At 30.1% G+C, this 12,969-nt stretch overlaps 1 protein-coding gene across 1 annotated transcript in view; it reads right to left on the bottom strand.

The window, feature by feature from the left end:
- The window catches only part of LOC124357121 (protein 5NUC-like), a 77,757-nt gene that overhangs the window by 50,798 nt on the left and 13,990 nt on the right, over nt 1-12,969 (bottom strand). The window contains exons 3-4 of the mRNA XM_046808593.1: nt 8,231-8,432; nt 319-516 (exon numbers count right to left, since the gene is read on the bottom strand). Of these exons, the coding sequence (XP_046664549.1) occupies nt 319-516; nt 8,231-8,432 (400 nt within the window). The remainder of the gene's footprint in view (nt 1-318; nt 517-8,230; nt 8,433-12,969) is intronic.

Here is a 12,969-nt window from a genome sequence, read left to right as displayed (position 1 = left end):
CGATATTTGATTTCTGTCTGTGTGCATAGAGCGTTTAAATTGGCTGTTAAAGTCAACCTCACATATACTAAAAATGACCAAGATATGGAAAATGATAAAGAAGAAGGGAGACACTCTCCCAAGCAAAATGGAGTCCCCTGCCGGGTGGACATGGAGCTTTCCATGCAGACCCAAATTCTGCAGTGTTTTTAACCTTGTATACTCCAGTTCTAGAAGCTTTTTCAAAACAAATTTTATGTTAATTTTTACTTATAATTTGATATATTATCTGAAAAAATGTAAGATTTTTTTAATGATTCATAGAAAAAATGACAGTACCTTCAGGCATATTGCCACTGAGCAAAATTGGAGCTCCATCAAATGACTTTAGGTTTCCATTGCTGTCAAAATGAAGCTCGAGATACCCCAGATATTTAGTTGCAAAGTAGGCCTGAACTACGGGAACCTGCTTTCCTGAGGGCTGCGTTACCACAGTAGGGTATGGTCCTTTAGGCTCTTCTATATCAGGAGGGGTACCTGTAAAAGTATATTTGTAGTTTAAAATATATTCTAAGGAATAATTTTGTAAAAGGGTCTCCCAAAAACATTATTTTTTAAGTTCTTTTTAATTTCTATTTTTAACATAGCACTGCATTAATTAATTGATATTGACTCATTTTAATTATTAATACACTAACATGAATATTGTGACTTTCTTTGGCACGTTTATGAAGATGCCAATTAAATAATAAATTATTATTTGGATAAACTTATATCGTAAAATATATTTGTCAAGAGAGATGAACATTGGTCAATCCATTATTAAGTTTTGGTATTTATAGGGCGTGTTTAGATATCAAAATAAGACGTCTTACTAAAATGAAGGGAGACTGACACGTACAAACCACAGCTCCAGAATTTGGAAAGTTTTCAAGCTCTATATTTTTTGATATAGTCAATGTGTTTAAAGGTGAATTTGAATATTCTAATGCTAATTCCTTAAAGAGGAATAATACATTTTTATCTTGCATAATTTTGCTGAGAGACAATTCTTATGCTAACTGAGTTTGATTTTTTGACCCTCTGCAGCGATCTGCACCAGTGATGGTTAATTGTGTTAAAGCCCCTTACCCTCGCATTTCAAATCAATGGTAGCTGATCACAAAATTTTAACTACATTTTGAATTCTTATTTCATTTATTCTGAAAAAAACCTACAATACTTACAAAACTATAATGAAATTCTCCAAAGTAAATAGATTACAAAATAATGTACTAATATTTTCGGTACAGTTTTTAATCATACGAGAATTTTATATGGTACAATATTGCTTTTGTACTGCCTTTTACAGTTCCTTTTATTTGTTTCAATGTTGGCTACATTTAAATGTTACCAACATTTATTTAATCGTCTATATACTGGTTTAATAGCTGTAATGTTTAATTGTTCCAGAAAATATGTATCTAAACTTAGCAAATTTAACATGGGCTCTTATGGAGCGTTCAGGTCCCCTTAAAAAACGGCAGTGTTCCAATTTTATCATTTACTAACAAACAAACATTTTACCATACATATGCTTTCTAAGTTAGGGCATTCATTTCCTATTTGAGGTAAGTATTTATAATATAAATAAAAAGGTTTATTACTCCATTTATTCTCTAATTCTGATGTTCAACCGTAACTGTGAATATACTGTAGAACAAAAATTTGTGCATAAGCACATAAGTGTAAACATTACAGTACTGATATGTTAAGTCAAGCAAATACGTAATATATAAAAAATACCGGTGAAAAAAATAGACAGAGTATTAATTGTATAATTAGCTAATATATGCCTGTATCATTTAAATCCTCTTAAAACATAAATTTAAATGATACAGGTTAGAGAAACAGTACTGATTTAGTGTAAAAGTAGACATAGATTAATTATAAGAAGTATTAAGATGAGGTATATAATCAATGTAGCGGGCAGGAATATGGGTTCAGAAAATGATGGCTTTAACTAACATCAAAATTTCCTGGTTATAACGTGTGAAAAACCGCTCAAACAAATAAATTCCTGAAATATTTCAGTTTTTTTACCCGGAATAACTATATGTTGACTGAACATAGCGAGACAGAAACATTTTAAAACGTAAACTGTAAGAGTCGATGCGAACCGAAAGCATATATTTAATGGTACTGTCCAAGTAAAAAAGTACATCAAATGCCAGTTTTATTTTCCCCATGATTTTGCATGAGCATAAAACGCAAGAAAAAATCAATGTTTTGAACAAGTGTGCAACGCATGAAACAAATATATTGTAATACTCTTAAGTACACCGACTAATAACTCTAAATACTAACATACTAAAACATTTAGTTATATTTGTTTGGGCAAACTTTCAATTATTTCTGAAGAGTAATACAAAAGAACATATGCTATATTTTTAGTACATCTCGTCAATGTTTATCCTTTTGTTACGACATTTGAGGATGACAATTTTAAAGTTTAACACATGTACGTATAGTATAATTTATGATAATTTATTTACCATAACTAACAGTACATGAAGATGGATTATATGAGCCCAAAATGTACATGTTAGAAATAAAAACTAAAAAATTTTTTAAATGTGTATTTTTCTTATTTGTAATACAATTATTTAGAATGTTTCCGACAAATATAATTTTAAGTTGAATTTATAACAAAAAAGGGTATTACGTTAATAGTGATTGTGCCAGATTCAACCGAAACACGAAATATATTTTTTGAAATTGTCACTTATGTTCCGTAAATTTTATTGTGTTTAATACAATTTATTTTTTAGCTGTTTTTGAAATTCTATTTTTATTCCAATTAAACAACTATAAATAACTACATATATATCTAACTATATATGTAACAACTATATATCTATTCATTACATTTGTATAAGTAGAAATAGCCTAATTTAATTTCAATAAAAATTAAACTATTGAATTACACCACAGAGCCCTTATTTTTTGCGATTCAATTATTTGTATTTGGTTTTTTCTTTCACACATGTGTTTAAATAACCAAACTAATATATGATCAACAGACCAAATACCTGTCAAATGACTTTTTATTTATATTCATTAAATTTGTATAAGTGGCAATAGGCTAATTTAATTTCAATAAACGTTGAATCACAAAAAGTACTTCCTCCGCCGGGACTCGAACCCGGATCTCTCACTTGCCGGGTGAATGTGCTACCATTACACCACAGAGCCCTTACTTTTGTGGTTCAATGTTTATTGAAATTAAGTATTATTACAGCTATTTCTAATAGGTGGACTCAACATTGTATGTAATTTTTTATGTTTAAAATATCTAGAAATTAAAAGTTCCCTGCAATGTTATTTAGGTTTTATTGATTATGGGTGATTTCAAATGATTTATGTGATTTATGAAAAAACTATATATGCACTAAAAATTTCTTGTTTGAATGATTGCCATTACTTGATTGAATCTGCATGTGTTTTAGCTAGGTTTTGTTTTTGATATAGAAGGATAGTATTAACCTATCAAAAACAATAAAAAAACTTAAGATGTTACTAAACTGTTTAGGCAACTATTTTGCGGAGCGATAAGCAACAACTATCGCGTTACCTGGTTGCATCTCTTGCCCGTACATAATCCCTCAACATTGTCTTGACACAAGACAAACATTTACGTTGAGTGTTTGGTGTGAAACACTGCTTGAGGTGTGATAATCGGTCTTGAATTCTACACCTGTTGAAAGAGTTATAATGCTGACTCAACGTATCCTTAAAAAACATATTCTGGTGTTAAATGTAAAGGAATAGAAGAAACTTAATAAAAATGGTAAATAAAAATGGTAAATAAAAATTCAATGGATAATTTGTCCTTTAATTGATTACCTTACGAAAGATACAACATTTTTTTAAGATGAAGATTTTTAGTTAACAGAATAAAAGTTTAATCGTAAGGCAAGTTAGTATTATTAAATACTAAATATTTATTATTATAATAAATTATAATCACCATTGACTACAAATTATTGTAATGAATTATGCTTGGAATACACTTTCCCAGCAACGGCTTGTGCAACCTATTTGTATTATCGTACAAGTCTTTTAATTTAATAATACAATATTAAAACTGTATTATTAATTCATTAAACATACTAAATAGCATAAAAATTATTTTTTTATAATTATAATTACAAACGAAACAATATAGATGATTTCATGTCAGTACTTAATTTTATTCAAATAGAGTTATTTTTGTCTTCTATGAAGCCTATAAAAAATGTCCGATAATATTATAATTTTGAAAGTGCCTTTGTTTGTTTGTTTTGCTTTCATTCGTAAAGTATTCAACTGATTGTAATGAAATTTTGCCTGGAAATTCTTAGAATCTCTGAGATGCATACAGGCCTATTCTTATTTTGAAACATCCCACTGGTATTAAAGGAGCGAAAAATCACATCTTGGTCTCTAAAGTTGTGGAATATTATTTGAAATATTACTTCTAATGTAATCAACTGTCTTGAATGAACATTGTATTAACACAGCACAACCACATGTGTAATTAATTGAAGCACTATTTCCAATTTGTTTACTTTTATAGAGTAAGAAGACCGTCAGTTTTCATGCCATTTTTAGATTTCAGCGATTAAGTAACTATTCTATCTTATAAATCTAACTTAGAAAATGTTGTAAAACATAAGATGGTCAGAATTTGACTCCGAAGACTGCCTTTGAAGCAGTCTGTAAGAACTGCATGATAGTTCGCTGGACTGTGCCTTTAAACTAACCTACTAATTCCAACTGTAAATGTTGTAAAATATATAAAATATAGTTTAGTCTATAAAGAATCAAACACGTAAATGGTGTGATTGTTAGTGTGCCTAACAAATATTAAGTATTAGATATAAAAGACAAAGTTGTTATCTGTTACTATAAATTCGAAGACTATTATAAAATATACCTTTATTGAATTTTGAGATAAATAACCTTGTCTAATCTGTAATATATATTTTCTTCATCGGGAAACAAGCCAAAACCAACTATGGAACAAAACTTACTGCAAACGAAATAAATTACAATGGCTATAAACATATACTTTTTGACATATTTTCTTGATGGTAGCAACAAGGAAAACTCAACATTGGCATTGAAGGTATAATTCACTTGAATTAGCAGTAATCATACAACGCCTACTACTGGCATTACAGGTATTAAAAACAACGTAGTCTAACTTTTACTAAACATTCAAGACTTTTATGAAACCTCTCTTAGTCCAGAAGTTGGCTTCTCAGAGCTGCGTATGTATAGATGTTTTCTTGTTGCCGAAAAGGCAAAATCAAATATGGCACAAAACATACTAAAACGGAAGTAAATTACAATGGCCATATATATGTAATTTGTTATGTATGCTCCTGATCATGGTAAAAAGGCAAATTCAAAGTTGTGTTGCAAATATAGTTCACTCGAACCAGAAGTGCTGATACAGATGCTATAAAATATTATTATTATTATTGAATGTACCACAATATTTGAGCTGACTGAGATGCAGGATCTTATTACCAGACTTCCCCCTTTTTCTTTAATTATACTCATATAAAGTAGACTTTGTTGTGCTTTCTTATACTTCAGCATGAATATATTGTAATGCCTCTTTAATACAAAATTAGTTGACTTATGTACACAAACAATTATTGAAAATGTAGTAGCCTATTTAAATATAAAAGATCGGTTACATATAATTTTTCAAGATGGTTAGAATTTCAGTTTTAAGTTACATTACTAATCTTAAAATCCTAGATTAAAATAAATTTATATAAGTTAATATCATGTCCCTTAGAATGATTAAATTATCTAAGAAAATATAAAGAAAGGTATTATTTTGTTATATTGTGTTTATATGTAAAGGCCTACTTTAATTTAATTTCTGATTAATTATATTTTTAATCATATAAGATAGTTTTTGGATAGTCTGACAATTCGTAGAATTTATAAAGTATTGAAGTATCACATGCACGTAGCGTAGGGATAAGTTAGCTCTTCTAACGTGGATCTCCAGACATGAGGACATGGAATCGACTTCCTGGGAGGCAAAATGGATTTTGAACAGTTTTTATTTAAAAACGTGATTATTAGTTAAAATGGCACTTGGCATGATAAGAAAGGAAAAATGTACAGTAAAGGACCCTGAAAAACCCAAATAATAGTTGTTATTGAGATAAAGCCTAATGCGTTTCCTGTCCGCTTACAACAACGGGTAATGTTGTTATATTATGTTATCTAGTACACTTATTATAATACTATATTAACCTTATGCTGTAAAACTGTAGTAATATACTATAGAGTACTTACTACCCAACTAACAGTTGTACTGTTAATCAATATCTATAGATAAAAACGCCCTCTGATTCTGTAACTAAGGAGATCCGGTAACGAAATTATAAAGAGTGCTATTTAAGCTGCAATTGACTGGTGCCGAATTTAAAAAACAAATTCACAAGTTAATGCTAAACGTGGGGAGCGAGTGAGTAAATGATGCATCTCTCGTAAAACAGTGATGCCTGTAAAGTTTGTTTTCGCCCGTTTACTTACTACACTTTCTTCACCGGCGGAAACCTCTCTGCATGCTTTTAAGTTTACTACGGCGTTCTTGGTTTTAACCAAACTATTAGTGTTTTATAAGATATCCGAGTCAACGTCTTGAATCTTAGGCCGTAGGCCTTCAGTTACTCTTTCAGTTGATTACTTGTCTACATTTTATAATGAAATAGAAAACTATCCGATATATACTTAAGTATTTTAAGTAACAAATAGTAAACCAAGTTGTAGATAAAATATGGTACTGAACCTTATTTTCAATATCTGTTTTGTCTATAACGTTCACTTCTTATGTCCTAAGAGTGGATAAAAAATTATTTTGATAATAGAAATAGTCAGAGAGTTAATTCCTGTCTACGTCCGGCCGTGTAAATACGTTAAATTATATTTAATTTAGATTTAAAAACTAATTAATTAAGGTGGGTTTCATAACAGCCTTCAAGCTTCTAGTAAAAGTTATATAGTAACTTTATATTTGATATCTGCATTACAGTACTGAAAAAGCACTGTACTGTTAATAATTTATAAAGTGCACAATTAGAAGTATATATTCAATAAAAACTTTTAATTATCTTATTTAAATCAGGTCTTACACTGTGATCAACAAAGGTTGCTGAAAATGTTGAAATATGAACCTGGTACTATTTTCAAGCTTAGTGAATGGTTTCAAAATATAATTGTAATACGAGTTCAAAATAGTAGTTAAATTAATAAACATATGGTTGTGCTGTTATTATACAATGTTTACATCGAACAGTTGGTTACATTTAACAGCCTATTTCAATTAATAATATTTGTTTGCTTCAATGTAACTTTAGAGGGCATGATAGGGTTTTAACTAATTTAGAGACCAGTGTAGCGTAGCCCGGAGATATTTTGAACATAAAAATAGGTCTACATCCTAACCAGGTACTCTGAAAATGACCATGTAAAATTTCAGTACGATCGCTTGAAAAGTGGACACATGAAAGCGTATCACACAAACAAAGTCACGTTTGCATTTATAATATTATATAATTGCTTAACAAAATGGCTTAAATTGTAAATTTGCATAAAAACTTCTGTGCTTTATAAAGTAGAAAATAACTCATTAAGATTTATGGACACCTCATATTGATAAGGTGAGTAATCTACCATGTGTCACGTAACAGGCTTCGCTAAGGCTGCAAACATAATTTGAAGTTTTGAACTACATTTTGTAACATCACTTGTTAAGTTCATACGGTTGAAAGCAATTCATTAAAAACTTGTTATTTCTGCATTTTTTTAGTTACCATTATTTTTACCGTTAAGACCAATGAAAAAATCTTCAATACCGATCAGCCAAATCTTATGAAGAGACATGAGCAGTAATCGAACTTGACGTTGCCTAAGTAGAAATGAAGTTTCATGCAAAGTGTTAAGTCTACAGGTGAAGGTAGTTTTTGTGATACCCTGCGGGAAAATAGACATAAAGACAAATAAGTAATTTGTTCTGCCTTCCGGAGAAACCTTAGCTAACGCTAAGGTAAAGGAAGTCATCTGGTGATTTTCTTAGTTATGTAACACATTTTGTGATATGCATGTATTATTAATCAAAGTAATAAGGTTATAAACAGTGACTATTCAATTAAATTATAGCGTGCGTGATGTGGTGAACAACTTACACATGTGTACTTGCCATTGTAGAGGAAAGTATGTGTGTGGCCTCCCACAACAATGTCTATATCTTCCACCTCTCTCGCAATTTCCATGTCTTTAGGATAGCCAGAGTGGCCCAAGGCGATGAGAATGTTCACACCCTGACTACGCAGCCTCTGAGCCTCTAATCGAATGCTCGGGATTTCGTCGAGGAACTCCAAATTCTGGAGAGTCGCTAAGTACTGTCAAAAAAAATCAAAATATGACAAAATATTGTAAAGAGTGAAGTCACACCGAAAGTATGAGTAAATTTATCGATTAAAAAAGTACTACTTAATCAAGTAATAAGCATCTCAGACTATGTTAAAAATTTGATTTTAATAGGTTTTTAATGGATAGTAAAACAATAAAATATTGTTAATTTTTCAAAGTTCAACTCATAGCGATTACTCTAATAATAACTAATTATTGGTTTAAAACGATTCAATAAAATATAGTAAGAGAAAGCTTTTATCATTTACCCTTCATTGCACAAGAGTAGGTCAGTAAGTCCTTGAAAAATCCTAAAGATTGAAAAAAATGTTAGCAACGACAATTATTGCCTAGATAGCTATCTCAATTTCACCTCAATCCATCGCGTAGTTATGGATAAGTATAGCATGGATAGTTATGGATTCTTAGTAAAGCAGTGTATACTATACATATACTCTTTACACTTTTATACAAAATTATGCTTCACATACTTTAAATAATGTATTATACTTTTCAAACAGAATTATTTACCATCAGTTGTTACAGCAGGTGGATCAAAAGCTTTCAAATAATGCTATACTGTAATGGTCCTTATTTGTAATTTATATATTCTTTACAACGCTGGTCACACAACTTGTTAAAGTGGCCAGTATAATTTCTCAAACACATATGTGTATTTCCATTTGTTCTTTTATTAAGAGAAATAAAATTAATTTATTGTAGTTTTGTTGATATTGATGAACAACCTTTGTTTGCATTATAAAGCAATGGAGAAAAGTGAGTGAACAATCGGTGATTGAAAGGTTTGTATAAAAAAAACATTTTTATTTGAAAGGTTTGTCGCCGAAAGAAATGAAAGAGTTTAAACAGTATTTCATCAAATTATGAGCATCGATCGGGACAAGTGGAAAAAATATAGTGATTACTGATTAGTCATATTGATTGCTGATCAGTTGATCTTCATCCAATCACGTTAAACTTCTGTGTCCTTCACATCTTTCATAAGCGGATGTGTATCACTGACAGCAGGTTTCGGTTCAATATAATCAGACGCATGATGGTTCCATACATTAAGGCAACAATATCTGAAAGATGAAAAATTATTGGAAATGTCTCGACGCGATATGGAAGTGACTAGTTATAAACACACATTTTATATTAATAGTTTTATGAACTTTAGTTTATTATAAATAATGAATAATATAATATGCCTTGTATGGCAAAGAAAATGACAATACTTTCTACATAACAATGTCAATATATTCCTAATTATTTACTGTTTAAAATTATGAATAATCATATTATGTTTTAAATTATTGATTAATTAATAGCAAATTGACTAATACATAGCCCGGATCGCTCCACAATTTAAAATATGAATAAAATTGTATGTACATATATATGTATATATATCTTATATATATAAAAATCTTGAGTCACGATGTATGTTGCCAATAAACTCCAAAACGACTAAACCAATTTCAATCAAATTTCACATGTATCCGTAATTTAGTCTAACTTAGAAGATAGGATAGTTATTATCTGAATTATTCGCTTATGTCGTGAATATAAACGAATAAAATGAAGAAAAGTTTTCAAAGCGCCTGCACATTATAACCTGCAATTACGAGATAGATACGCATATTAAACAGTGAAACACTATTTGAAGGCGCTAAGTTATGATGTATAATTGTCTAAACTAAATTTTTGGTTGAACTTAAAGGTTGAGTGGTAGACCACTTTGTAATAAAATACATTATGCATGTACAATACATTTTTGACATATTTTCTTGATCGTGACATCAAGGTAAAATCTACATCGGGGTTGGAAATATAATTTACTTCAACCAGAAATGCTCATACGCGGGCAAAACTTACGAAAAGCGTGCGAAGCCGCGGGAAACAGCTAGTATATATATATATATATATATATATATATATATATATATATATATATATAATTTCAATAAACATTGAATCGCAAAAAGTACTTGGTCCGCCGGAAGTCGAACCCGGATCTCTCACTTGCCGGGTGAATGTGCTACCATTACACCACGGAGCGCTTACTTTTTCCGATTCAGTTATTTTGTATTTGGCCGTATCTGTCAATATATATATATATATATATATATATATATATATATATATATATATATATATATATATATTGAAAAGTATCAGATTTTGTAATTAGAAACCGTTTGTTTTAATCGTATTCTTTTTAGAAGACGAAAAGTCAAGTCATGATTATAGGGTGAAACGAAATAAATATTATGCTCGTAAGTTCAATAGTTATTAAATACCCTATATTATAATCAATGCTTTTTGGATTAAATGTTAAAGTTTTGTGTAAGTGTGTAAGAAAAATTTAAGAAATTAATCGAAATAACTGAAAAGAAAATTTACATAACAAAAATTGACGTTAGAAATTATTGCCTTAAGATATATAGTTCCATTCTGAGATGCAACTTTTTTTCCAATTCAATGATTTATTAAAGATTTAAATATTCATGCACGTATTATTAATAATAGATTGCTGTAAGTGAATTGGCCGCAAACAACCCATCTTACCTGAAAGGTTCGCCACGCCAGATACTCGACATTCTCTACCTCACAATCGGATACGTGACTGCAGAGAGCCACACGCGCTGTCATTTTACGTGACATGTTTTCTATGGAAGAGATTTTCTGATTTATATCGCAATACGTCCTCTTTAACTGAAAAGGTTCTGTTTCACGATTACTTTTCGTAACTTTCTCTTCATATCAATCCGAGATGAAAAATGCTTTCTTAAAGAAAAGTTTTACCTTTACCTTTTGTAACATTTATATTTTTGAAACATTTTAACTTCGCGGTGTATGAGCCAGGCATGGTAACCGTTTTAACTCTTCTATTGAATGGAAAACAATTGTTCAATTCTATCAATAGTGTTATTCTAAGCCGGATTGAATCGAAAAATATCGTTAGAGGAGAATCTCTTAAAAATTAGGAACGTAACCACCCTGAATCACATGCATGAGTAGTTTCCTTACTTGTTTTGAAAAAGGCGTATCATAAGTTAGTTCATAGTTTAGAATATTGGCATATGTAGAAGAAATGCAATGAGTAAATTAATGATCAAGTGTATGATAGCCTCCTTTTTAGTTTTGTTATGAACATGATACAATTTGAGAAAATGTTTAATCTGTACTATTATTCACTTATTTAGGTTTTACTTTATTGTAAAAAAAATATTATGTTAAACTGTACAGAGTATATGTCGCTCATGAGGTGATTTCCTCGAATTTATTTCTATACTTCCCTGTTACTTAGAATCCATTTTATAGTAGATGTTGAGAAAAGTTTTACTACGTAATCAGGTATTTAATATTCCAAGGGAATGTTACGAACGAGATTCCTTAAGACTTTGAGAGCAGTAAAAATATTATTTCACTCGTAAACTTAAATTAAAGGATTACACTGGAATTGAATCCATTTTCCTTTCTTAAAAGTAATTACAAATTAGTTATTGTCCTTTTTCAACGTTAACCACCTTACACCTTTATAAGATTTACTTCGTGTGTTTTGAACTATACGAGACTCTTAAATGATGTTAGCTAAATAAGGATTATTTTATTGGTCACACAAATTTGTTATTCCCAATTATTTTTAATAACCATTTTAGTATTTATTTACTTAGGTAACTAGTAATTTTAACTATTATGTACTTTTGGAACAATTCATACATTTACAGGTTAAAATGTGCAAGCATAAACCGTTAAAGTATTTTATCCTAACCAACATTCTTGGCAATTTAATAAACGTCACACACTCACCGACGATGTATCTCTTGTTCAAACTTTCAATACTTTGATTATATTTATGGTTTATTTTGCTTATTAGAAGGGGTTTTTCATGGCATATGCAACATTAATTAAATACCGATTGTTGCAATGTTTTCAGCGAATCGAATACTGTCAAGTTTAACACAATTTACACATACTCTAGCGTATTACTTCAGAGCAGCGAAAGTTTAAAGACAAACTGCTTGATAACATATAAAACTATACTTAAAGAGGCGGTACTTCGATATTAGACTCATTTTTTACCAGGAAACCCAAGGAATACATGAGTTTTTTCATGTAATTAAAAACAGACATAAGTTTTAAACTGTTATATTTTGGCCTGGGAAAGATTAGATCGTGTTAGTGAACATGATGCCTGGCAAAGAGCCATGCATGCAAACGTTTCTTTGCTCTTCTTGAGCATAAATCAGAACAATTGAACGTATGAAGTAAATGAACTGCATGGGATTCTGGACAAATTAATAGTCTACGTCATCTGGTGAATTAATAAAATTTGGACATATCTATTTGGAAAAACTTTCTATAAAACTGGAAAATGCTGAGAATTTTGCAGTAATTTACCAAAGACACTAGCAACCATTATTCTCTAAAATCACAAAACAGACTTTAGAAACTGAATTTAGTTTAGAAGCAGTTCGATTCTACACGACCCTTGATATGAATGTACAAGGACCGTGCTTA

This window comes from Homalodisca vitripennis, chromosome 3 (assembly GCF_021130785.1).
Source record: "Homalodisca vitripennis isolate AUS2020 chromosome 3, UT_GWSS_2.1, whole genome shotgun sequence".
Classification (NCBI taxonomy): Eukaryota; Metazoa; Arthropoda; class Insecta; order Hemiptera; family Cicadellidae; genus Homalodisca; species Homalodisca vitripennis.
Note: the sequence above shows the minus strand (reverse complement) of the source record. Positions and strands in the feature narration are given on the sequence as shown.